Genomic DNA, 25,990 nt, shown 5'->3' with positions numbered 1-25,990 from the left:
TATCTTATAAAGCAATTAAAGTAATTAACTGCAAAACAATATTTTTCAAAACTTGCAGTTTAAGGCTTTGAAATACATTAAAACTTTACAAATCTTTAAAACTGTGCTACCCAAACTGTTGATGGCAAAACAAAAGCAATTTTGAACAAACACAATAATTTAGAAAGTAAATTGAGTACATATTACTTTTCAGGAATTTGAAGGTGAATTTAGAAATTCCAGATGAGGCTTTTTGTTTTTGTTATTTTTGGTTAGTTTGCCATCCAAAAGAAGGTAGAAGTTATTTCCTCAATCATGCCCCTGAGAGGCATGCATTATTGGCAGACTATGACTTCATACACAGAATTAGATGGTATTTTACTAACATGATAACAAGGGCTGCTTGTTTTCTCATAGGTATGTTTATAATGATGATACCAAACTATGCTATTTTTAATAAGAGAATGTTTTGAACTGCTGTAAAGCAAGTGTGCAGCAGATGGCGACCTTACTTCTCTTACAGTTTTGCTTTGATATTTACTCTGTGCCATTCTTCCTCCTAGTGGAAGATATAGAAAGAAACGATGGTTCTCCTGAAAGGCCCTATTACATGAGTCAGTCTCTGCTGAAGATTTTGAACGAGCCAAATATGCAAACTAAGAAGCATTAGAAGTGCAAACTGTGGTCATCCTGCAGCGCGGTGTGTAACCTAATCTTCATCTGCTTGAAACACTTGTTTCATAAGTGCTTTGTATTTGGGACACTGTATTCACCACCTTGTTGGCTTTTATTTGCATGTTTAATACCAAAGCTTATACTGTAATATGTGAAGCCATCAGAAGTCGCAAGGGAATTGTTAACAACATGGTACATTTTTATACTAAGATCTTTTGTTGTGTAATTCATTTTTAAATACAGTGGCTTGGATGTTTTGAAAACACTATTGAATATGTTCATATTCTTTATATATTACATTGAAAAATGAAACGTTATTTAAACTGATAGCTCCTAATATATTTTTTAAATTACAACTAAAAGACTTCTGCAGGGAAAATTGGTCAACAAAGTGAAATAGAAAATTCTAAAGTTTTCCCCACTCCTGTTTGACAGTAAATTGGTAAAAGGACTGCCTGCTCCAGATTTTGCTCTCTTTAGGTATAGAATGTTTCCTATTAAACAAATTGCCAATCATCCAGCCTTTACTACTTAGTCCTCTCTGACAAAGTGCCTTACTGGCTGTTTAATATTACCCAGCTTTTGTGGGCAAGTTTACAAACGCTGCTTAAAAAAAAAACAAAAAAACAACCTGCAATGTTTAGTGATTGAAACAAGTCTTCTTGAATTTGTTTTCCTCTTAGCTCACTGGTTAGAAACCACTTGTCATTTCAGTATGTTTGATATCTTCACTATATAGAGTACGTTTTGCAGCATAAACAATTTCCCTTGCGCCTAGTGGACATTCATGAATGTGTACTACACGCAAGAAAAAAAAAAAAGTGAAAGGTTGCTTGTTAGTTTTTTTTTTACTAAAAGTGAAAAGTTTAAAAATCTAATCTTTTCTATAGTAAATCTTTGAAAATAGGTATAAGATTACATTTCTCAATGTTTTACACAGTTTGGAAAAGGACACCTTGAGAAATTACAAAGGGAAACTTTACCCCTGGAAAGGGTGCTCACAGGTGTCATGTACTGAATTGCTCTGTTTTAAATGATTGTTTATTATCATCAAGAAGTGGTCTATGTATGTTATTTCATTTTTTAACTTTTGATATGAAATAATCACTTTATTAATAATGTTAACTTTTATTGTGCTAATGTAAAAAGGAACATGATTTCTAATTCAATTTTAAGTAATTTTACTAGTACTACTAACTTTAAAGAAAATGAATTCAGTTGGTTACTCAGTGTTAAAGTATTCACCCCAAGGGAATGTCAGTCAGATATGATAATTTGTGAAAAAGCCTTGAGAATCAACTGTAAGTTACTATCAGCTTATCTATGATCACATTTGTTTAAATGTGACTTTAGATATTCTTTTATGCCAAAAACAAACTCACATGAGCACATGACAGTCTGAGCTCTATAATCACTGTGTTTCTGCTGTGCAGAAATATTAGGAACATATTGTCTAAATATCTTTGATAACTAAAATGTTTAATATTAAATAAAATTTGTTGTTACTCATCATTTTAAGTCTGGTTTTTTTCTTCTAATAAAGATTTAGATTAAAAAAAAAAAGCCCTGTCTTTTTATTTCTTTAAGCTAGAAAATGAGAAAAGCTTTAGTTTTTAAAACCTACCACAGGCTGACAGAATCTTCTCTGTATGAACTAAGGGTTTTGTTTATTTTTTTTTAACTAGATTTATCCTTTTAAAAATTTCCATTTTTCTCTAGCTGTGCATTGTCCAATAACTGTAACTGATAATTTATATGAAGTGAATAGGTAAAAACTAAATGGATAAGAAATGGATTTTTAAAACCCAAACAGTGGCCTAAATTAGTTGGTCTTTGTTTTAATTTACCAAAGGTTTGCTCAGTCCCTCGTTTGGTTTTACCAACATTGGAAGAAGCAAATCTCATTTTAAAGGCAGGGATGAATTTAGGGAAGGTTTAAAAAATGTGAACACTAATGATAGTTTTCTAAGACAAGATTAAGTATACCTATCAATAGCTCATCTTAAGCTAAAAGTTTTCTTTTACATCCAGCTCTTCCTTAACAAATGTGTAAAAATTCGTTTTTTACTTAAGTCATCAAAATTAATTTTTCTTTAAAATTTAATGGATTTCTTTCAATGGAAACATAAAATATTCTTGCAGTTTTCAGTGTTCTTTTAAAATGTTCCAAATCTAATTAGATGCTAATACAATTAGTGATTCTTACTAACTTAAAATAAAAATACAGTTTGGTTTCTGGAAGAAATCTAAATTCTACTTTAGATTTTAATAACTCTTACTTTTAGAAGATAAAGCACTAATCCTATTTCTAAAGTGTTTGAAACTAGACTATGATTAGATTTTTCTGTGTTGCCTACAAAGTTTAAGAAGTTTGTAAATCCATACACTACAATTACACTATTAAAAGTTCTGGGGAATCACCAGGCAAAATGCAGTTATTATGTAAACTAATATTGGAAATGGGCTCTGTGTAACAATTCTGTATTTTTCTTTTACTGTGTAGATGAATAGCACTCATTCCAATGTATGTTCTTTCACTTTTACAAGTGGTGCCTCAGGAAATTGCTCTTAAACTCTAACCAGGCACAATAATTATCTCCAGTATTATCTGGTTCTGGGCTGGGGAACATGCTTTATAAATCAGTCTTTGTTGGCATAAGATGGACAAAATTGAACTAAAATTATTATTGCAGACCATGGTATATGAAATAGTGTCTTGACATTTTTTCCAGTTTTTTTGCAAATATTATCCTTAATGTTTGTTTTTAAAGTATAGCTATATGATTATAAGAATACAATTCAATAAATTACAGATGAAAATACATAGCTTACCAATATAGCAGTAATAATTTACTTTCCCAAAGTAATTGTCCATATATCGTGTTTTTTCCGCTAGAACTAACATGGATATTGAAGACTTCTCTGAGGACCTAAGTTACTTCTGGCCCCTGTGAGTCTATACATCTCCCAGAAAACAAAACTATCCCTCACTAAAACAAATGTGATTAATTCACTCATGAAAATTGAGTACCACATTATACAAGGCTTGAACATCAGGATAACTTCAAGGTCATGGACTCTCGGGCCAAATTAGCCAACTTCTCCACAACCTTCCAAGAATAAAAGGTAGCTAAAACAGCACAGAATCTGGCAATATCTTTTCTAATGTTTTTTTTTTTTTGTGCTGGGAAGACTGGGGACTGTTATGGCACATTTGAAAGCAATCAAGAGTTCCAGGGAAGATGACAGAGTAGGAAGATCCTAAGCTCACCTCCTCCAGGGGATACAGCCAGATAACACCTACATCAGGGGAAACAACCCAGAAAAGAACCCAAAGACTGACAGAACAGACTCTGCACAACTCAATGTAGAGGTCACATCAAAGAGGGTAGGAAGGACAGAGATGCCTTGGGAACTAAACAGACCCATAACAGTACTGTCTGCAGGAGGGAGGGAGGCCCTGGGTGTGGAGGGGGAGAGAAGCAGAACTTCACACTAGGCATACCACACATGGGGAACCTGCACAAGAAAGAGGAATCTCTATAACGTTTGGCTTTGAAAAACCAGAGGGGTAGATTTTCCAAGTCTTACAATCAGTGGCGCTTAAAATCTGTAACTTTAAAAATCAGCAGGCTGGCCCCTGGGCAAGCGAGGAGGGCAGTAAGAATCTGAGTCCCTACACTTAAAGAGACAGTACAACCAATATCCCCTCAGAGATACTGCACAGAGGCTGCAGTATGAAAAAGTCTGGGCTAAAGAAGAGGGAGATTTGTTTATTATCCTCAGTGTGTGTGCTGGATGGGGAGGGATCTCTGAGAGATTTTGAGAACAAAATTTCTGGAGGGTGCCATTGCCCTCCCCTGACTCCTAGTCTAGATACACAGAAGCCTGCAAGAATAAGCATAGTGTCCACCCTTTCCACCTTGCTTATGAACAGTGAGCCCCACCACTGCACATGTCTGTGGATTTAAGCCCTCTAACCCAGCAACAGTTTTGCCTGTCAGCTGCAGGGCCCTTCCCATAGCAAAACTGTACACCTTGCTGGCACTGTGCACCCCACTTCCACACTCTCCTGTGGAGTCACCCCCCCTCTAACCCTGTACCAGGAGTTCCTAAAGCAGCTCAGTTCTTCTCCCACAGCAGATCTGTCCAAACCTTGCTAACATTGTGCACTCTGTCCCTGCAATCTCCTGCAGACCTGCCCCCTCCATTACATCATTTGCTGAAGGATCCTGACAGTGTGCAAGCACCCAATAAGGGTCAGAAGCTCTCCAAAGTGATTCCTGCCCTAGGGAGAGGATAAGATAACCACCAGTTCAACTGCAGCTCTAGCAAGGGGGCAGACTTCTGGTCTAACTGTGGGCCCCCTACCAACAAAAGCTTCTCAGAGGAAAACAAGGGAAAGCACCCTGCAGTTCAGCGCTACAGCATCTCTGGCAATTACTAACTAGACTGATGCAACTGAAGGCAAAGGCAGCCCCAGACTGGCCCACCGATGACACAGGGTCCAAATGCTGCCCACAACAGGGAAAGGGAGCTATTGCAAATGATTGGACTAAAGGCAAATGCAGCTCAGCCAAAACAGTAGGATGCACACAACATAGGAGACACTTCTGAAGCACCAGGTTCTGGGGAATGGGTGACATTGCACTGCAGGTCACTACTTTCAGGAACAGGAGACATAGCTGATATTCCTAACACATGGAAACAGACACAGAGAGCTAAACAAAGTGAGACAGAAGTATATATCTCAAATAAAAGAACAGGACAAAAATCACAGCAAGAGACTTAAAATGGAGGCAAGTTATATACCTGCTAGAGAATTTAAAGTAATGGTCATAAAGATACTTCTTGGACTTGAGAGAAGAGTGGAGGAACTCAGTGAGACTCTTAAATAAGAGAAAACATAAAAATTAATGAATATAGATGAAGACTCAATAACTAAAATTAACTATACAATAAATGGAACATGTAGTAAAACAGAGGAAGCAGAATTGATCAGTGACCTAGAGTACTGAGTAATGGGAGCAATCAAGGTGAAAAAGAGAAAATAATAATAAATAAAAATAGTCTTAGGGACCTCAGTGACATTATCAAGCATAGTAACATTCACATCATACAAATCCCAGGAAGAAAAGAGAGAGAAAAGGGGGAAAATGTATTTCAAGATATAATAGCTGAAAAATTCCCCTAATCCGGGGAAGGAAACAGAAATCCGTATCCAGAAGGCACAGAGAGCACCCAACAAAATCAACCCAAAGAGGACCACACCAAGACACATTGTAATTAAAATGGAAAAAAGTAGTGATAATGGATTTTAAAAGCAGTAAGGGAAAATAGTTACATTCAAAGGAAACCTCATAAGGCAATCAGCTGACCTTTCAGCAGGAACTGCAGGCCAGAAGAGAGGGGGCCATGGTATATTCAAAGTGCTGGAAGGGACGAATTTGCAGCCAAGAATATGCTATGCAGCAAGGTTATCAATCGGAATAGGAGAAGAGATAAAGAGTTTTCCAGACAAACATAATTAAAGGAATTCATGACCACTAAATAATCCCTACAAGAAATGTTAAAGGAACTCTGCAAGTGAAAAACAAAAGCTATAAATAAGAGTAAGAAAAATATGAAGCACAAAAAAAGTATATATTAAAAATCAGGCAAGAGAAACACAAAAGGATGCAAAATTTGAACCGAATATCTGAAACATGGAGAGGAGAACAGTAAAGGATGAGATCAAAATTAAACAACCATCAGCTTAATATAGACAGCTATATACAGAAGATGTTATATATAAAATGGTAATCACAAGTCAAAAAATAGTACTATATATGCAGAAAATAAAAAGTAAGAGATCCAAGAATTTTGCTAAAGAAAACTAATCATGGGAGAAGACAGCAAGAGAAGAAAGGAGCAGAGAGGAACTACCAAAACAACCATAAAACAAGTAACAAAAAAGCAATAAATACACACATTTTAAAAATTGCTTTGAATGTAAATGGACTAAATACTCCAATCAAAAGACATAAGGTGACAGAATGGATAAAAAAGCTAAATCTATCTATATGTTACCTACAAAAGACTCACTTCAGACCTAAAACACTTATAGGTTTAAAGGGATAGAAAAATATTTATCATGAAAATGTAAGTAAAGAGAAAGCTGGGTTACCAATATTTATATTGGATAAAATAGACTTTAAAATAAAGATGGTAACAAGGAACAAAGAAGGATACTACAAAACCATAAATGGTGCAATTCAACAAGAAGATATAACAATTGTAAATGTTTTAGCACCCACCATGCAAGTACCCAAATACATAAAGCAGCTAATAACAAACATAAAGGAAATGATCAATAATAATACAACAATAGTAGGGGACTTTAACACCCCACTTAAATCAATGGATAGATCACCCAAACAGAAAAGCAGCAAGGAAACAGTGGCTTTGAGTGAAACAACAGACCAGGTGGATCTAACAGATATATTCAGAATACTGCATTCTAAACAGCAGAGTACACATTCTTCTCAAGTGTACATGGAACATTCTCCAGAAGAAATCACAGGTTAGGCCACAAAACAAGTCTCAACAAATTCAAAAAGATAAAAGTCATACCATACCTCTTTTCTGTCTATAACACAATGAACTAGAAATCAACCACAAGAAAAAATATGGAAGGAACACAAACACAAGGAGGTTAAATAAAATGCTACTAAACAATGAATGGGTCAACCAACCAATCAAAGAGGAAATTAAAAAATATATGAAGACAAATGAAAATGAAAACACAACAGTTCTGGAGCACCTGGGTAGCTCAGTTGGTTAAGTGTCCAAGTCTTGGTTTCAGCTCAGGTCCTGATCTCATGGACCATGAGGTTGAGCCCTGCATTAGGCTCAAACTCAGCAGGTATGCTTGAATATTCTCTCCCTCTTTTGCTTTTTTCCACTCATGCTCGCTCACTCTCTCTCTCTCAAATAAACGAAGAAAGGAAGGAAGGAATAAAGGAAGGAAGGAAGGAAACACAATAGTCCCAAATATTTGGGATACAACAAAGGGTGTTCTAAGAAGGAAGTTTATAGCATTACAGGCCTACCTCAAGAAGCAAGGAACATCTCAAATAAATAACCTAATCTTACACATAAAGGAATGAAAAAAAGAAGAGCAAAAACGTCCAAAACTAGGAGAAGGAAGGAATTAATAAAGATCAGAGCCAAAATAAACAAAATAGAAACTAAAAAACAATAAAACATCAATGAAATGAGGAGCTGCTTCTTTGAAAAGATCAACAAAATCAATAAGGCTTTAACTAGACTAATAAAAAAACAGGACTCAAAATCATGAATGAAAGAGGAGAAATAACAATTGATACAACAGAAATACAAAAGATTGTAAGAAAGTATTATGAAAAAATATATGTCCCAAAAATGGCAACCTAGAAGAAATGGATAAAGTTCTAGAAATATATAACCTCCCCAAACTGAATCAGGTATAAACAGAAAATGTGAACAGGCCAGTTACTCACAATGAAATTGAATCAATAATCACAAAACTATCAGTGAACAGGCTCACTGGTGAATTCTACCAAACATGTAAAGAAGAAAAAAGCATAAAAATCATTTGAGGCGCCTGGGTGGCTCAGTGGGTTGAGCCGCTGCCTTCGGCTCAGGTCATGATCTTGGGGTCCTGGGATTGAGTCCCGCATCGGGCTCTCTGCTCGGCAGAGGGCCTGCTTCCCTCTCTCTCTCTCTCTGCCTGCCTCTCTGTCTACTTGTGATCTCCCTCTGTCAAATAAATAAATAAAATCTTAAAAAAAAAAAAAAAGCATTTGACAAAGTACAAAATCCATTCAGGATAAAAACTCTCAACAAAGTAGACTAGAGTGAACACACCTCAACATAATAAAAGCAATCTTTGAAAAAAACCACAGCTAATCTCAAACTCAATGTTGGAAAACTGAGAGCATTTCCCCTAAGGTCAAGAATAAGACACTATTAAAAACAAGAAGTCCTGGCCACAGCAATCATATAATAAAAAGAAATAAAAGACATCCAAACTGGTAGGGAAGAAGTAAAACTCACACTATTTGCACCCAACATGATTGTATGTACAGAAAGCCCTAAAAACTCTACTAAAAAACTCTAGAATTGATAAATGATTTCAATAAGTTGCCAGGATAAAAATAAATGTAAAGAAATTTGTGGCATTTTTATGTATTAATAATGAAGCAAGAGAAAGAGAAATTAAGAAAACAATCTCATCTACAATTACACCAATAATAATAAAATATCTAGGATAAACTTAGCCAAGGAGGTGAAAGACCTGTACTCTGAAAACTGTAACACACAGATGAAAGATATTGAAGAAGAAACAAATAAAAAGATATCCCATGCTTATGGATTAGAAGAACAAATGTTAAAATGCCCATACAACTGAAAGCAATCTACAGATTTAATGCAATCTCTGTCAAAATAGCAACAACATTTTTCACAGTACTAGAACAAACTATGCTAAAAAACTGTGTGGAACCACAAAAGACCCCAAATAGCCAAAACAATCTTAAAAAGAAAAACAAAGCTAGAGATATCACAAGTCCAGAATTCAATATATACTATAAAGCTGTTGTAATCAATACAGTATGGTACTGCCACAGAAAAAGACCCACAGATCAACGGAATAGAATAGAAAGCCCAGAAATAAACCCATAATTAATCTTTGACAAAGGAGTAAATAATATGCAATGGGAAAAAGAGAGTCTCTTCAACAAATGGTGCTGGAAAAACTGGACAGCTCCAAGCAGAAGACTAAAACTGGACCACTGACTTACACCATACACAAAATAAACTCAAAATGGATTAAGGATTAAATGTAGACCTAAAACCATAAAAATGCTGTAAGAGAGCACAGGCTGTAATATCTCTAACATTGGCCAGAGCAACATTTTTCTAGATATGTCTCCTGAGGCAAGGGAAATAAAAGCAAAAATAAACAATTGGGACTATGTCAAAATGAAAAGTTTCTGCACATCAAAGGGACCAAACAAACAAAAAACCAAGACAACCTACTGAATGGGAGAAGATATTCGTAAATGACATTTCCAAAGACAAGTTAGTCTCCAAAATAGATAAATAACTTACACAATTCAAAACAATCCAATTTAAAAATGGGCAGGAGAAGTGAACAGACATTTTTCTAAAGAAAGTATACAGTTGGGGCACCTGGGTGGCTCAGTCATTAAGTGTCTGCCTTCGGCTCAGGTCATGATCCCAGGGTCCTGGGATTGAGCCCCGCATTGGGCTCCCTGCTTGGCAGGAAGCCTGCTTCTCCCTCTCCCAGTACCCCTGCTTATGTTCCCTTTCTCTCTGTGTCTCTCTCTGTCAATTAATAAATAAAATATTTTAAAAAAAAGAAAATATACAGTTGGCCAACAGACACATGAAAAGATGCTCAATGTCACTCATCATCAGAGAAATGCAAACCAAAACCACAATGAGATGCCACCTCTAACCTGTGAGAATGGCTACAATCAAAAACACAAGGAACAAGTGTTAATGAGGATGTGGAGAAACAGGAACCCTCATGCACTACTGATGAAAATGCAAACTGGTACAGCCACTGTGGAAAAGAGTATGGGGTGGTGGGGGACACCTGGGTGGCTTTGTTGGTTTAGCAGCTGCCTTTGGCTTGGGTCATGATCTCAGGGTCTGAGGATTGGGCCCCGTGTTCGGCTCCTTGCTCGATGGGGAGCCTGCTTCTCTCTCTGCCTGCCATTCCTTCTCCTTTCTCTCTCTCCCTCTCTCCGTCAAATAAATAAATAAAATCTTCAAAAAAAAAAAAAAAGAATATTAAGATTCCTCAAAAATTTTTAAAATAGAATTTCCATGTGACCCAGTAATGATACTACTGGGTATTTACCAAAAGAATATGAAAACTCTAATCTAAAAAGATACATGCATCCCTATGTTTGTTTCAACATTATTTACAATAGCCAAATTATGGAAGCAGCCCAAATGTCAATCAATAGATGAATGGATAAAGAAGTGACATATATATATATATATATATATATATATATACTTATTTCATTTAGCAGTATACTCCCTACATCCATCCATATCACTGCAAATGATATGATTTCATTCTTTTTTATGGCCTAGAAATATTCCATATACAATAGACTGCTAAGTGAAATAAGTCAGTCAAAGACAAATACCATACGATTTCGATCATATGTGAAATTTAAGGTGGGGAAAAAAAAAGCAAAGAAGAAACAAAACAAACCAAATACAGACTCTAAATGGTAGAGAACAAAGGTATGGTTACCAGAGGGAAGGTGGGTAGAGAGATGGATGAAACAGGTGAAGGGAGTTACGAGTACTCCCACCATGGTGATCACTGAGTCATGTACAGAATTGTTGAATTACTATATTGTACACCCAAAACTAATACAACACTGTATGTTAACTATATATAACTAAATTTTTAAAAAAGCAATCAATTCAATTTTACTATTTAAAGTCACTTTCTTTTTTAAATGCCTTGTTTCTTTTTGCCCAGTCCTTTACATCTACTATATGATTTGTAATACTTCAAGGGAACTCAGACTTGATTCATTGTTAGAGTAATCTTGAAATCTCTACATTTTCCCAGCCAGATGAATGTGTGCTACTGCAATAGTGTCTGTAAGGTACAGAAAAGAGAAAGGGAACAAGTTGGGAAAAGCACTGGCCTTCAAGGGGAGAAGAGAAAAAAGTTAAGGATAGATTTTAAAAGTCTCCAGTAGGATTCAAGAAGGCAATATTACAAAAGTGGGGTGCCTTCTGAATGCAATTCATAAATCTACTGAAAAAGCAACTCAGTAACAAATTAGAAGGCAATAATAAATAAAATACTTTCCATTTTCTGATAAACATTGAAAGATTATAATAAAACCAGTCACATAGACGAATTTTTAGCTCAAGCAAACAAAGAAAAAAGAATGATGTCCCAACATGATTTATGATTAAGGGATTAAAAAACATCTGCCTCCTTTTCTCAGTGCTCCTGTAGGTTAGCCAAAGTTTTGCTATTATGATAAGTTGGTGTATTTTTCTCTTCACTCCAGCTCACTCTCTCCTTCTAGCTCATTTCTCCTTGCCTATAAGAAATTGAGGTTCTAATAAGGTCTTTGAAAAGAAATGGGGTTGGAAGAGGAAAAGGAAGAATAAAAATGAAGACATCCAGTAGAAACCTGGATTGTGCTATAAATGTCGGGTTCATGGAATGAGTTCTGAGCACCAGGGCACCAAGGATGGCAAATGACAGAGATCAGAGCATATTGGGTATTAGGATGGGCTTTAGAACCAGGTATCAGGTTAGCTTTGAATCTAAGTTACCCTGTTACTACATGACCATGGACAAAGTGTTTAACTGCTCAGAAGCTTTTTTAGCTGGAAATGGCACCATGTGCATTGTGCCTGGGATTGAGAGGGCCTGGTACACAGAAACACTCCCTGCCTACTAGGCATTAATGATGTTCTCTTGACTGAGGACCTATTATGCCCCTGATGATTGGACTTTGCCACTCCCTTTGATCCAGCAGGCAGCTTACTTTGGCTTCTCTGTGAAGCTGGTGAAGGGCATCATAATGGGGGTCTCTTCCCATCACCAACACCACAGCTAGGCCAGAATAAATGTCCTTGGTACATGGGTGGCTCTCAGTTCTTCCCTGGAGTTTCATTCCAAATCCCACATGAGATGTCCTTAACAAAGCTTGAATTCTTGGCTCACTAATGCAGACCATTTTTTAGTAGCCAAGGAAAATTTCACTGAGATGTCAGCTTTTCTGACTCATATTCTGTCACTATCACCTTCCTCTTTTATTCTAAATTCCTGCATTAAGCCAGGTTTGTGAAGTTAGTAAATTGGATGGCATTCCTATCATCTCTTCACCTTTACTTGTTCTTTAGGTAATGCTGAAAACCAGTAACATTTCAATTTAATGTTGCACAATGGCAGAATTGCAGCCTTCAAAACTGGGGCCAAAGATCTGCACTTTATGTATTTGGTTGGTAGCTTTTCTCTACAGACACTCTCCAGGAGTTTCTGTAGATCCATGGAAGATCTTTCATTCTGCTTCCCTACCCGGGTTCCTGGGCAGGAAGCCCTCGATAAACTGCAAGTTTTAGGCCTTTCTTGAGGACTGTTTCAGGCTTCTATGAGGGCTCCTGTTTTCCTGAGGCAGAAAAATATGGCCCCACAAATATTAAATAAAATCATCTGAGAAAGAAATAATGTTTAAAAGCAAGTGTTCCTTTTCTTTTGACAGGTCCTAATTAGCTTTTGGTGGCCATTAAAAAAAAAAAAGGAGTGGCTAGAAATCATTTTATGCCATGTCATTTAAATAATTACAGTGTTTATTTCAACTCACCATGTAAAGTGATTAATAGGCAAATCCTTTTGTCATCTACAACATGGAAACTTAAATTCCAGTGTGTTGTTGGAAGATGGCATTAAGAGAAATCAAACTACTAAAAGATTTTAGAAATTATACAATCGTGTTCTTTTTAATAAGGCTTGCTAATTTATCAGGTATTTTTAGACTGCTAATTTAGCATTTATATGATAGAGGTAAAGCATATCTGAGCACAAAATGTTTCCTAATTCAAAAAGTACATGTGAAAGGAACAAAGTTCGGTATAAAACATAATAAATGTTGAGAATGTTTCCACATTTTCCCTAGTTTATAATTTTAAAATTAAATTATTTCTTTAATTTCTAATTTGAAATTTTTTTGGAAGACAAAGTTGCTTTATATTTGCTATTTGGAACTTCTTTTTTAAATGATTTTCATTTGCTCCTGACACAATCTATTGTCCTTGTTGCTGTTTTGCATATGTGAGTCTTGGGCATAGAAACTGTTCTTGAGCTGGTTTTTATCAAGTGTGGGTCATTATGAAATAGTCACTCTCAAATGATACTTAATGGAACTTAAAAGCAGAAAAAAAACCACAAATAGGGAGGCCCCTTGATGGGCCTTGATTGCCTCCAAGCACTATGCCTGCAGCGTGTGTGCCTGCACGTGTGCAAGATGGGCAAATGTGTGTGTATTAAGAGGGGGGTATGTTGTGTGTGCCTGGCATACAGGAGAGCATGAGTCCATCTCCTCTACTGCTAGTGTCTCAGAAATACAAAAACTATCTCTATAAGAAGCTAAGCCAGATACCAAAACTACCTTAGGATTAAAAACAGAAACAAGAGCTGATCTAAAATGTTTCCTATTATGCTCCGCTATCTCTCCCCCAAGCCACTGAAAACCCTCATTAGGTTTATAACATGGTGAGTTTGGAGGGAAGACCAGTACTGACACAATCTTCAAAGGGAAGAGTCACAACTATGGCAGCGCCAGCTATTTGGCTGTCATTTGTTCTCCAGCCAGCTTTTAGCTGAATTCACATTAAAGTGTGCCATGTGTATTTCATTCAAGCTCCAGAGAATTGGAATTCCTGCCAGTACCACCCAGTAAGCCCCTGAAGAAGCAGCTGCTTGATCCAGGATGTGCTTACATCCGTGCAGAACTGCTCCAAGAATTTTTCCCACCTGGCAATTACCACTTGAATATCAAGCATCTATGAGGTGTCCCAGGTCCTCCAGGACCCCAGAGTACTGGCAATGGTCCTCACAGGACCCAGAGGCAAATGCATGGGAATAGACCCTGCCACAAGGTCTTTTCTCAGCTTTGAAAAAAATTCAACTTGATAGTTAACAAACTCTTTCTGGATGGGAGTAATGTAGAAGAATTGAAAGTGTATCAAATTTTCCATGCCCTGTGCTTTCCCTCTAGAGAAAACATTACAAGTACTTATTTATAGCCCCCACTAGATTATAAGATCGATGAGGACACATACTGCATCTGTCTTGTTCTTTACTCTCTCCTGCTCCTGTCGTATAAAACTGCTCATTAAATGTTTCTCCAATAAGTGAATGAGATGGGAGAAGATTTCATGGAAAAGGTAGAACTTGTATTGTCTTTGGAAGGATATTGAGGGTTGGTATAAGATAATGAAGAAATATGTTATAGATAAAAAGAAAATAGGAATTCCCAAAGGGAGGCAAAAAAGAGAAATTAATTCCACATTTTGAACACGGTTTGTGCACTGTTGGGGCAGGTGTAGCAGACAGTTCTTGATGAATGACTACAGAGGCTTGAAGTACAGCATAACAAGTATTTAGGCAAGGGACCCATGAAAGCCCCAGGAGTGAATACCATCTCAGAGAATGGTGTGAGGCAGGAGGGCTGGGGAGGCATCTTGGCGTGAAGCCCACAAAGACTGAACAATAAGATTCAGAGAGCAGAAGAGAGAAAGAGAGAGAGAGAGTAACCCAAAAGGTAGATTAAGGATATCCTTATCATTTAAGGATCAAGACTGTTTCTTTTATCTCCCTTTCGTATCACCAGCTGGCAGGGCTCCTCATTGCTGGCTACCAGGGAAAGTCTTCCCTTGAGCCAGAATTTGGGGACATGGTACAACACCTACATGCTCACTCCTGGACAAGTTACTTTACCTCTCTGAAATTCAGATTTCTCAGTAACGTTGGGGTGAGACCTGCCTCTTGGAATTGGGATAAAAGTGTTAAATGTGATAAGGCATCTAAAGCACCAAACACACAGTACCTGACATATCACAGAAGAGACTGATTATAGATAGATAGATAGATAGATAGATATAGATACAGATACAGTTATAAATATAAATATAGGTAGATGGATACAAATATCGTTTTCTTTCTCCCACTTAACCACTTACTTCTTAGAAGACAAGTTTAAGACCTCGTTTAGCCAATACATTGACGTGTGATCATGTTCCTCAATTTCCTCACTGAGGAAACATGAGGGAATAGGATGGTCTATCTCTAAACTACCTTCAAGCTCTAAAACTCTCTAATTCCCAGGATGCAAGGAGGAATGGTTGGGGATCACATTTTTAAGCTTTGTAAGAATGGGATTTCTCAGGAGAGGCGAAAAATTACAAAATAACTAGTCTTCTCTTAGCCTCTTTACTAAACTGTAAGAATGCCATGACAGTACTTTCTGATCTTCTTCCGCGCACAAGTAATGGATGTGTCTGTGACACTTAATTCTTAGGAGAATCACCCATGAGTGAAGGGAAGGACTGAAGTCCATGAGAGAAATTCCTTGCTTTCCCTCGAGGCACGGGAAAGTTAAGTGTGTCAGCTTGGAAGAAACACTGGAGTGAATCATGAAAGCACAGGTGGTGGCTATAAATGCTGAGTGGAAGGATATCAAATGCAGACTTGGCATTACACTGAAAGCACATTTCTACACAAATCTTCATGGTGTTAGTTTAGTAAGTGTACTATCTCCAGAGCCATAAGCTTTTATAACAATTATGTCACCAACCACACTTACCACCTCTCCCCACCACCACCCCCAGCCCAAAACTCTGCCTCAGGCAAGGGCCTAACAACCCATGGTGCTTCAGTACCTGGCTCCTACTGTCTTTCCCACCAGATAATGCTGGCCTTGTCCTTTGGGTCCCGCCACAGGCCTCTCAGGATGGGGTTTTACATAGAGACAGCACTCAGAAATGCAGGGTAAATTGAATAAAAGGTAGGAGGCATGCCCCCAAAGTCCTAGTCACCCTCAGTAATGGCTAACAGTATGAAGCTATCTGAGCCTTTTTAGAATTTGTTTCATATTTTCAGCCTGTATGAGTTTAGATAATTAGTGACAGAGTACTTCCATTCATTTGTTTCGAACATTCTTTCTGCTTTGAAGCATCTCCTCAAGAAGCGCTGGGTCTGGGGTTCCTGGGTGGATCAGTGGGTTAAGGCCTCTGCTGTCAGCTCAGGTCATGATCTCAGGGTCCTGGGATTGGGCCCTGCATCAGGCTCTCTACTGAGCAGAGAGCCTGCTTCCCCCTCTCTCTCTGCCTGCCTTTCTGCCTACTTGTGATGTCTGTCAAATAAATAAATAAAATCTTAAAAAAAAAAAAAAAAGAAGAAGCAGCAGCAGCTCTGGGTCTGATGGAAGAGGTAGCAGATATATAAATAGAAATTACAGAGCAGACGGTGAATCATCATAAATAAAGTAAAAAAAAAATACCCACTGTGAATTAAAGGAGAAGGTAATGTTCGAGGAAACAGAAAGGTTTCGTGGACTGAGGGTATTTGTGTGAAGATTCTGAGTAATAGAAAGAAAAAGAGCAAGACGACATCTTAAGCAAATTATAGAGCCTGAGCAAAGCATAAAAGGGAAGAACACATCCTGAAAGGAACTAGTCAGATTAAATGTAGGCTACTTAGATAAATTAAGTTAAATGTACGCTGGGGATTGTAAGGGTTAAGGCAGAAGCACAGGTTGAGGTTTAATCGTGAAGAGATTTTATTTACTATTCAATTATGTAAGCCACAATATTTTAGCAGGAAGAACAGGATCAAAGTTTAGGAACACTAACCTGAAAATTGGACTAAAAAAGAAAACATCTGGATTCTGGGGCTCTCACTAGAAGACTAAGTGTCTTGCTTCCCAGAGTGTGGTAGGTAACCAGCAGCTTTGGCACCACCTGGAGCTTGTTAGGAATGTGGAAACGGGTTGTTCCAGGCCTACAGAATCAGAATCTGTATTTGAACGGGATCCCTGGGTGATCAACATGCTCATTAAGATATAAGAAGCACTGGTCAAAGGAGGGCTGAGGGGAGCCTGAACATAAGCAGCTGCTCAAAGATGATCGAGGAGACCCAGAAGAGATGTGGAGAGACAATGCAAGCCATCTAGGGCATTTGAGGCTTTGCACTAGGACCAAGAGAATGGTGGGGTCCTTCTCAGGAAGGAAACGATGTAGAGCTCATAGGATGATAGGAAAGGTGAAATTATGCATTCACTTACAGAGGTGGAGAAGCCTTCAGGGAATACCTAGGTATAGATGCCCAGAAGGTATTTGGAGCACATTAGATTACAAAGTCCACTTATAGACATGTAAAAAGGTTAAAAAAGAAAGAAAGAAAGAAAGAAAATCACCTGTAGTGTTGGAATAGAATAAGAAAATGTCAGAACTCAAAGGATAACACGGATAACACAGATGTCATCTAGTTCAACCCTCTCTTGTAATGGGAGGAGTTGTAGGCCCAGGAGGGGGAAGTGATTTGGACAAGTGACGCAGAAAAAACTACCTCATCCAGATATTTGTCACCTGACTGCCAACCCAAGGTTTATTCCACGTCACTGTTACTCTAAAAGTATTGACCTTTTTTCCCAGGAATGCCAAAACTGGCTTCCAGAAAAATATAGCTAGAAATCCCAAAAGAATCAATGGAAATCTTAGCAAATGCCTCAGCAAGAAAACTTCATGAATTTTGTAAACTAGTCACCTTGTGTGGTTCACAGACTTCAGTTAGGTTTTAGGGTTATTTCAGAACATACTTAGTATTGGCATACCAAGACCAACTCTAATCTGGGAAGTTTATTATATGATAATCATATTAACTAGAATTTATATAGCACTTACCATGTGCCTGGGACTCTAGTATGTGTGTGTGTGTGTGTGTGTATGTATGCATATGTATATGGACTCACTTAATACAACAACTACATGAAATAGGCACTAACCCTCTCTTCCATTTTACAGATAGAGAATCTGAGGCACAAACATATTAAATAACCTATCCATGGTCACACAACCAGTAAGTGATGCTGCTAGGATTCAAACAGGCTACAGCTTAGGAGGAGATCAGATGTTTTTCCTCTTTTTCATGTAAAACTGTATAACTTTCTGCAAGCATCAGTTCTGACTCCACAGGCTGTTGGGCTAACAGAAGTGCTTGGCTTGGGGTCATGCATTAGACTATATCCTCTTTGGTTAATCCATGTGCAGTGCTGATCTAACACTGGCTTCTATCCAGTGATGTTAATCCACTTCCATATCCTTTTTAACGCTTTTCAGTCCCATTATCTTGAGGTCATTTCTAGTGACCACCTTAATGTGTTTGCCTCTCAGTGTGTTTCAGTAACAGGACTGCTTCTATTGTTTTCCAAGAACAAAGACTTCTTAACTGGGATTTCCTTTCTTCATCTTTGGAGTTGAGATATCTGTTTCTGGGGAGTTGAGTTTCCTTAGATGGAAGTCAGGGGCACTGGCTATGATTGTCTCCCTCTTCCATCCTGAGGAAGATTCTTCCAGCGTGCCACCTGTGCCTCCTTTGCAGCATTGTTTGGTAACCATGCTCCGACTGTGTTTCCCTTGGAAGATGCTGGCACAGCTTCCCTAAAATAAATCCTCCCAGCTGGAGAGAGAGCCTGGGCTGAGGGCGGGGTGCAGAAGCAGAGACTCTCTTATGGGGACCTTCATTAATGGCCTTGTGGGTTGCCTTGATTTTCCACACGTCTGACCAAGTCAATTTCCTGTCTTGGATCTCTTTCCTTTTTGTCAAATCCCAAGTTTTCTGCTCTTCATTCTTGGCCTGCCTGTGTGGGTGATTGATTTTAATTATTCTGCTTGAAATGTACCAAGTGCTTGCCTTCTGGAAAAGAGTCTGGAGCAGTGTCAGAAGAAGGACCCAAAGTTTAGTTTCCCCAAATTATAAAACAAAGTCTATTTTCTTCCCTTCCTCCCTCTCATCTTTTTTTTCTTAAAAAAAAAAGGAAAAGAAAAAGAATTTATATACAATGAAATTGACCTTTTAAATCTATGATTCTCTGACTTTGAGCAAATGTAGAGTCATGTAAGCAAATGTAGAGTCATAATTAATCCTTTTTTTTTTTAACTCCAACTCTTGGAACAAAATATTAAACAAACATGCTAATACTCTGTATCATAATAAAACTATTATTAGCATAAGACTTGGTGGCTTTTCTTCCCCTAGGATTGTTATTCAAAACATTTTAAACATTGCAATATTTTGTTTCTCTTTAAGAGGACTTTCTAGTTCCTGAATATGCAAATATAAATAAACAAGATTAAGATTTTCATGGTCGAATACAGTTGATTCTACCAAGTGTACCTTTAAATTTCTTGGACTCGTGAGTATGAATGGTGTTTTGATCATTCGTTTTGAAGAATCTTGCTTTTATTACTTTGAGCAGTTACTTATTTAGGGCAAGACAGGTAAATCTTATCCAGCTGAGAAATGATGTTTACATTTCATAATGTAAGAAACAATGTTGTGAAAACAAAATAAGGGACACAAATGTAGTCAACTTTGACTCTCATGTCGAACCACAATTTCCAAACTTGGGGAAAAGTAATCATCATATGAGAATGTGGCCAAGGGGAACAATCTGTTTTCAGCTTTATATTTGAAGTTAAAAAAATATAGAGTAAAAAAGAATTTGATTAATGAAGAATAGTCTGTATGATTCTGAATGGAAAAACCAAAAAGCTCAGAAAGTCAACTTAAATAGTCTTGACTTTTAAGTTCTTGAGAAAAATATTTTTTCCTTAGATTTCTTTACTGAAGAGTCTTTGCACACTACATCCGTTTCTTCCTCCCACCTCTCATTCTCCAAAACCCAGCTGAGAGAAATCTTTCCCTGAAAAGCAGTTCTGATTCTCAGGGTAGAATTGGGTGTTCGGCTCAGACATCTTCTAGAGATAACCATCATGTGCAACAAACCTCTCTTTATAAGTCTGTCTCCCCCCTTGAGCTGTGGTAATGGCTTATTCACTCTTGTTTTGACAGAGGCCTAGCAAAGAACCCACTTGCTGATGAATGAAAAATGAATGAATAAATATCACTGAGCAGTTAATTAAATGGCCAATATTCATACTCATTTAAATTAATATTGTTAGGCACAGCAAGATGTTGGGAATACAATGATGAATAAAAAATTGTCTTGGTCCTTGTCCTTGTGGTGCTTACAGTCTGGTGAGGGAGAAGAATAATAATATCAATTTCAATTTCAGAGAGGTTTTTTTTTTTATGATTGGTAGAATGCATTTTAAATCAAGTGGGTTAATATAACTTGTATTACCATTTTTATGGCACTATTAAGTTTTTTTAAAGATTTTATTTATTTATTTGACAGATATTGAGATCACAAGTCGGCAGAGAGGCAGGCAGAGAGAGAGAGGGGGAAGCAGGCTCCCCACTGAGCAGAGAGTTTGATGCGGGCCTCGATCCCAGGACCCCGAGATCATGACCTGAGCCAAAGGTAGAGGCTTAACCCACTGAGCCACTCAGGTACCCTGGCACTACTAAGTTTTGATATTATTCTGATGAGATTTTAGTTTCAGCAAAGAGCTACTAAATGTGACACTAACATAATCAGAAAATATTTGGGTGTTTTTATTTCTTGGGTTTTCTTGTTTGAGTTATTAGGTTACAATATATAAATATTAAGTTTCATGTATTTAATATCAATGGAATACTTTGTAAAGAGAACAAAAAGTCAGGTTAGAACATGGCAGTTCTAATTCTAGATCTGCCACTAAGTAACTCTGTGTCTTTAATTGTTAACAGATCTCTCTCTTCTCAGCATACAGAGCTCTAAGAAAGGATGTTATGAGGCCTAGATAAAAACTGCAAAATCTAATAAATTTAAAAATACAGTGATACCATAAATTTTAGAGAAGTTATCCAATTCAGGTAAGGGAGTATTTATTGAGTGTCTTCTCTGTTAGGCACACTAGCCCAGGTAACATAAATGAGAGATCTGAGAATAGGAGCTACTCTGTAGAGGGAGGAAAAGGAGTTTGAGTCTAGATTTTTTTTTTTTTTTTTTTTTAGAATTAACTACAATTTATTTGGGAAAAGGGGAGAGGAAAGAAAAGGTCCAAATGGAATTTAATTTTCTCTTTTAATCTGAGTTCTTGAAGGAAAATTTTGAGATACTTCTTGACATTTCCACAGTACCCACAGTTGAAGGGGCTGTCCACTGAGAGTTAGGAATCCCCACTGCAGATAGAATCAGAGGAAATTATAAGTTACTCTTCAAGGTTTTAAGCAACTTTCATCTTGAGAATGTATCACAAAGAAATAGTGTCAGCATTGATGTTGTTAGCTTCAGCGGACAAATGAGGGTCTTCAAATAAACCATTCGATGGAGAAGGTAAGCTTCTAAGGCAGAATTCCTTAGTAGAGCAGGTGGGAGGAAAAAAAACAAGCTTTAACCACCAGAGAGCCTTTTATTTATATTTTTGTTACATACTGGAATTTGATACTAAATTAAACTTACATGAGTACAAGTGAAAAAATAAAACTACTACTTCAACCTAATACTATTTACTCTATAAATTCTGGTGAGATTTGAAAATCTCTGGAAGGTTGAGGCATGACAGGCTTGATGTTGAAAACTTGCCTTTGAGACCCAATCCATACGTTACATTGTAGCCACAGCTGCATGTGCTACATATAGTGACATCAATAGAATGGGATGCTAGTGCCTTTCTCTTCAAAAGGCTTGAGTTATATTTATGATGACATTTTTGTAAACTAGTGGTTTTCTTGGCTGATCTAGTAACTTGCATTCAAATCAGTCAAATGTTGATGGCAAACTTTGTCTTTAGAAAATAGTCCAGTTAAGGAGTTCCACCAAAATGGCAGAGGAGTGGGAAGACACTGTTTCAACCCTTCCGACTGGTCCCCTGAATTTAGCTAGAAAATCTACCAAGCCACTCTAAACACCCACAAAACCAGCCTAAGAATATGTGTCTGGATCTCTACAGGGGCAGAGTATCATCAGTTGAGAGGTACAAAAGACAGAGCTGGGATTGCACAGACAGATATTGGAGGGTAAACAGAAAGGGGAGGGAACCACTAGAAGCTAGTCACTGGAAAGCAACATGCCAGTGCTCTGCTCTTGGGGATCAATGATAGTTGGGAGCCCAGTGGCTGTGTGAGATGGGAAGGGACTGATAACAGTGCTCAGACAGAACAAAGGTTTTAAGGGACAACTGCTGGGACCAAGCGGCTGCAGGCACAGACCTACGGTTCCCAGGACTGACCAGAGCAAATGCCCACCCATGGCTGAGAGAACCCAGTGCAGACCTGAGTCAGTGATCCCTGGGCTGGCCATGGCTGTCACTGCAGCTCCCTCTGATGCTGCAGCTGCAACTGAGAGGACCCAATTTGGACTGGAGACGATGGTCCTGGAACAGCAGCTGTAAGGGCCAGGCTCACCTGGAAAGGTATTACTTATGGTTTTGGTGGCATGGGGTACAGAGACAAGTGGGGCATTGGCTGATCACTGGGAAGGTCACTGGGGGGCACCAATTTATTTTGCTCTGACCCTCCAAAAGGTTGGAAAAGCCACCAGGGAACAAAAGCCTCCAGAGAACAAAAGCCCCAAAAAACAGTTTCCAAGGAGCCCAGCCCCTTAATAGGGGCAGGGCAACTCTGCAAAACAACTTGGCAGGCTCCTCCCCCAGAAGAAAAGCTAGAAGAACAAGAGGACAACAACCACAGGGTCCCATTAAACTGTAAAACCCCAACACTAGGGGAAAACAGTATATCAAGCTCCTGGTATTGCCTCATAGCCGGTATATTTCTTAGATACAAATTTTCCCTCTTTTTTTACTTACTTATCATTTCAACTAAATGTTTTTTTTTTTTTCAACTAAATGTTTAATACAATGTATTCCATAGTAACTTTTTAACCTGAACTTTTTCATACATACACTTTTTTTCCTTTTGTTTTATTTTGTACTTTATAAATCTTACTCTTGGAGCTCATTTTGGCTGGATTTTTTTTTTTTTAAGTGGTAACTTCCAATTGCTCCCAAACTTCCCATGGTGCACATTGTCTAGATAGTGATTGATATTTTCAGCTGTACATTCCTTCAACCACAACTCCACAGAATAACTAGGAGGAGGAATTCCCAACAAAGTAAGACCCAGAGACAATGGCCTCTCCCATAGATCTAATGGATATGGATTTAAGCAAGATGTCAGAAATAGACTTCAGGGTAGCAGTTATGAAGACAATAGTCAGTCTGGAGAAAACTATTATGGCAACACAGATTTGTTAAAGGCAGAAATGAGATCTGGCAGAACTTAAAAATGCTATCAGTGAGATACCATCTAATCTAATTATCTAACAGTTAGGGTAAATGAAGCAGAAGAACGAATTAGTGATCTTGAAGACAAACTAATAGAAAAGAAGGAGGGGGAGGAGGCCTGGAACAAACAGCTTAAAATCCATGAAACAGAATACACCAGTTAGAATGGCAAAAATTAATAACAAATGTTGGAGAGGATGTGGAGAAAGGGGAATCCTCTTACACTGTCGGTGGGAATGCAAGTTGGTGCAGCCACTTTGTAAAATTGTGTGAAGGTTCCTCAAAAAATTAAAAATAGAACTACCCTATGACCCAGCAATTGCACTGCTGGGTATTTAACCCAAGAATACAGATGTAGTGAAAAGAAGGACCATATGCACCCCAATGTTCATAGCAGCAATGTCCACAATAGCCAAACTGTGGAATGAGCAGAGATGCCCTTCCATAGATGAATGGATAAAGAAGATGCCATCCATGGAATATTACTCAGATGGGATATTACTCAGCCATCAGAAAGGATGAATACCGAACTTTTGCATCAACATGATGGGACTGGAGGAGATTATGCTGAGTGAAATAAGTCAAGCAGAGAAAGTCAATTGTCATATGTTTCACTTACTTTTGGAACATAAGGAATAGCACAGAGGACATTAGGAGAAGGAAGGGAAAAATGAAGGGGGATAATTAGAGGGGGAGAGGAACCATGAGAGATTGTGGACTCCAAGAAACGAATTGAGGATTTCAGAAAGGAGGGGGCTGGGTGAATGGGTTGGCCCAGTGATGGGTATTAAGGAGGGCACAGATTGCATGGAGCACTGGGTGTTATGTGTAAACAATAAATCTTGGCACACTACATCAAAACTAATGACATACTGTATGGTGACTAACATAACATAATAGAAAATATTAAGGAAAAAAAAAAAAGAACAGACCAAGATGTTAGGAACGTATGTGCTAATGCCAAAGTCTGCGTAAAATAAATAGTGAGGCACAGAAAACCCTCTTTGAAGGACAGAGAAAAGGTTCAGAAGATTATTAAAAGCAGGCAATTCCCACAAAGTGTGTTGAGGGGGGCTAGTAAAACTGTCTGATAGTGGGACTGAAAATGGAAAAGCGGTAGCCATAGTTGCTCATGCCAGATTGTAGCATGTTTTCATAATGGAGGTTAGGGAACTGATTTCAGTGATGGAGGGAAGAGAAAGCAAAGCCCAGAAATCTTCACATAGTTGGAACTAGGTAATTTTACCTGCATTGATCTTCCAGTGAAGAACATTAAGAATTCTTTCACAGTCACCCAAGAAGAATCAAGCTTCTACATATGCTGTACTGGTCCCAGACCTCCCAGGCTCCACTTGGATGACAGGCAAGACAAATGTTGGCATCAGTTCCAGAAAAGGGAAAAGGGAACCCCAGGGAGAGGGAACTATGAAGCTAAGGTCCATGAAAAATGGAACAGGGAGACAAGGGGTTGAGAAGAAACAGGACAAGCTCCATAAATGTTTTAAGAACTGTCATATACAGTCTTGGTCTGTGAATTCCTGGAGGCTGGGCTAGAATCCATACAAAGAAGTCATAAAGTGTATAGTTCACCTGAAATTATGTTTAACCAATATCTTGGATAAGCAGAGTGTGAGGGTATAAACACAACTGAAAGTTGACTTTCACCACACACCATCTCTTTAAATGTGCTCTTTGAGAGCAGTCTTTCTCTATCTGGATGAAAACTTGGGCAATCCTACGATTTTTCTGTTCCCTTTTACATAAAAAAAGAAAGTTTTATGGCTACTTAAAGTAAAAAATACAACTTCAAACCAGTAATTAGAAATGATGGGGTCCAGAGAAAAATGGCAGAGTAAGAAGACCCTAAGCTCACCTTCTCCCATAGATACCACTAGATAACACCCACATCAGTTTAAATAACCCAGAAAACTACCTGAAGATTGGCAGAACAGACTCTCCACAGTTAAATATAGAGAATAGACCACATGAAAGTGGGTAGGAAGGGCCGAGATTGGTGTCCTACGCTAAGTGGACCCATGGGACTATTCACAGGAGAGAATGATGCTGTGTGGACATGGGAAGCTGGAGAGAAACAGACTCTGACTATAAGGGAAACCACTCTAGGAAGACAAATGCCCATGACATTTGGCTTTAAAAACCAGAGGGGCCAAGTTTCATGTGTTCCTAGAATCAGTGGGATTGCATACCTAGAACTTTAAAATTAATAGGCTCATGGGAGATCTGTGAAGGTAAAAGGGTGAAAGGAAACAAAGTCCCCATGGAGACATGGCATAGAAGCAGCAGTTTGAAAAACACTTGAAATATACGGGAGAGAGATTTGTTTACT

General features: G+C 38.0%; 1 protein-coding gene across 1 annotated transcript in view; it reads left to right on the top strand.

The window, feature by feature from the left end:
• SLC44A5 (solute carrier family 44 member 5) overlaps positions 1-3,788 on the top strand; it is a 395,909-nt gene extending 392,121 nt beyond the window's left edge. Inside the window, exons 23-24 of the mRNA XM_082686570.1 lie at positions 543-679; positions 3,551-3,788. Of these exons, the coding sequence (XP_082542696.1) occupies positions 543-649 (107 nt within the window). The 3' untranslated portion in view covers positions 650-679; positions 3,551-3,788. The remainder of the gene's footprint in view (positions 1-542; positions 680-3,550) is intronic.
• The last annotated feature ends 22,202 nt before the right edge of the window (positions 3,789-25,990 follow it).

Source organism: Mustela nivalis (genome assembly GCF_964662115.1).
Source record: "Mustela nivalis genome assembly, chromosome: 10".
NCBI lineage: Eukaryota > Metazoa > Chordata > Mammalia > Carnivora > Mustelidae > Mustela > Mustela nivalis.
This window is presented reverse-complemented; position numbering and strand designations above follow the sequence as displayed.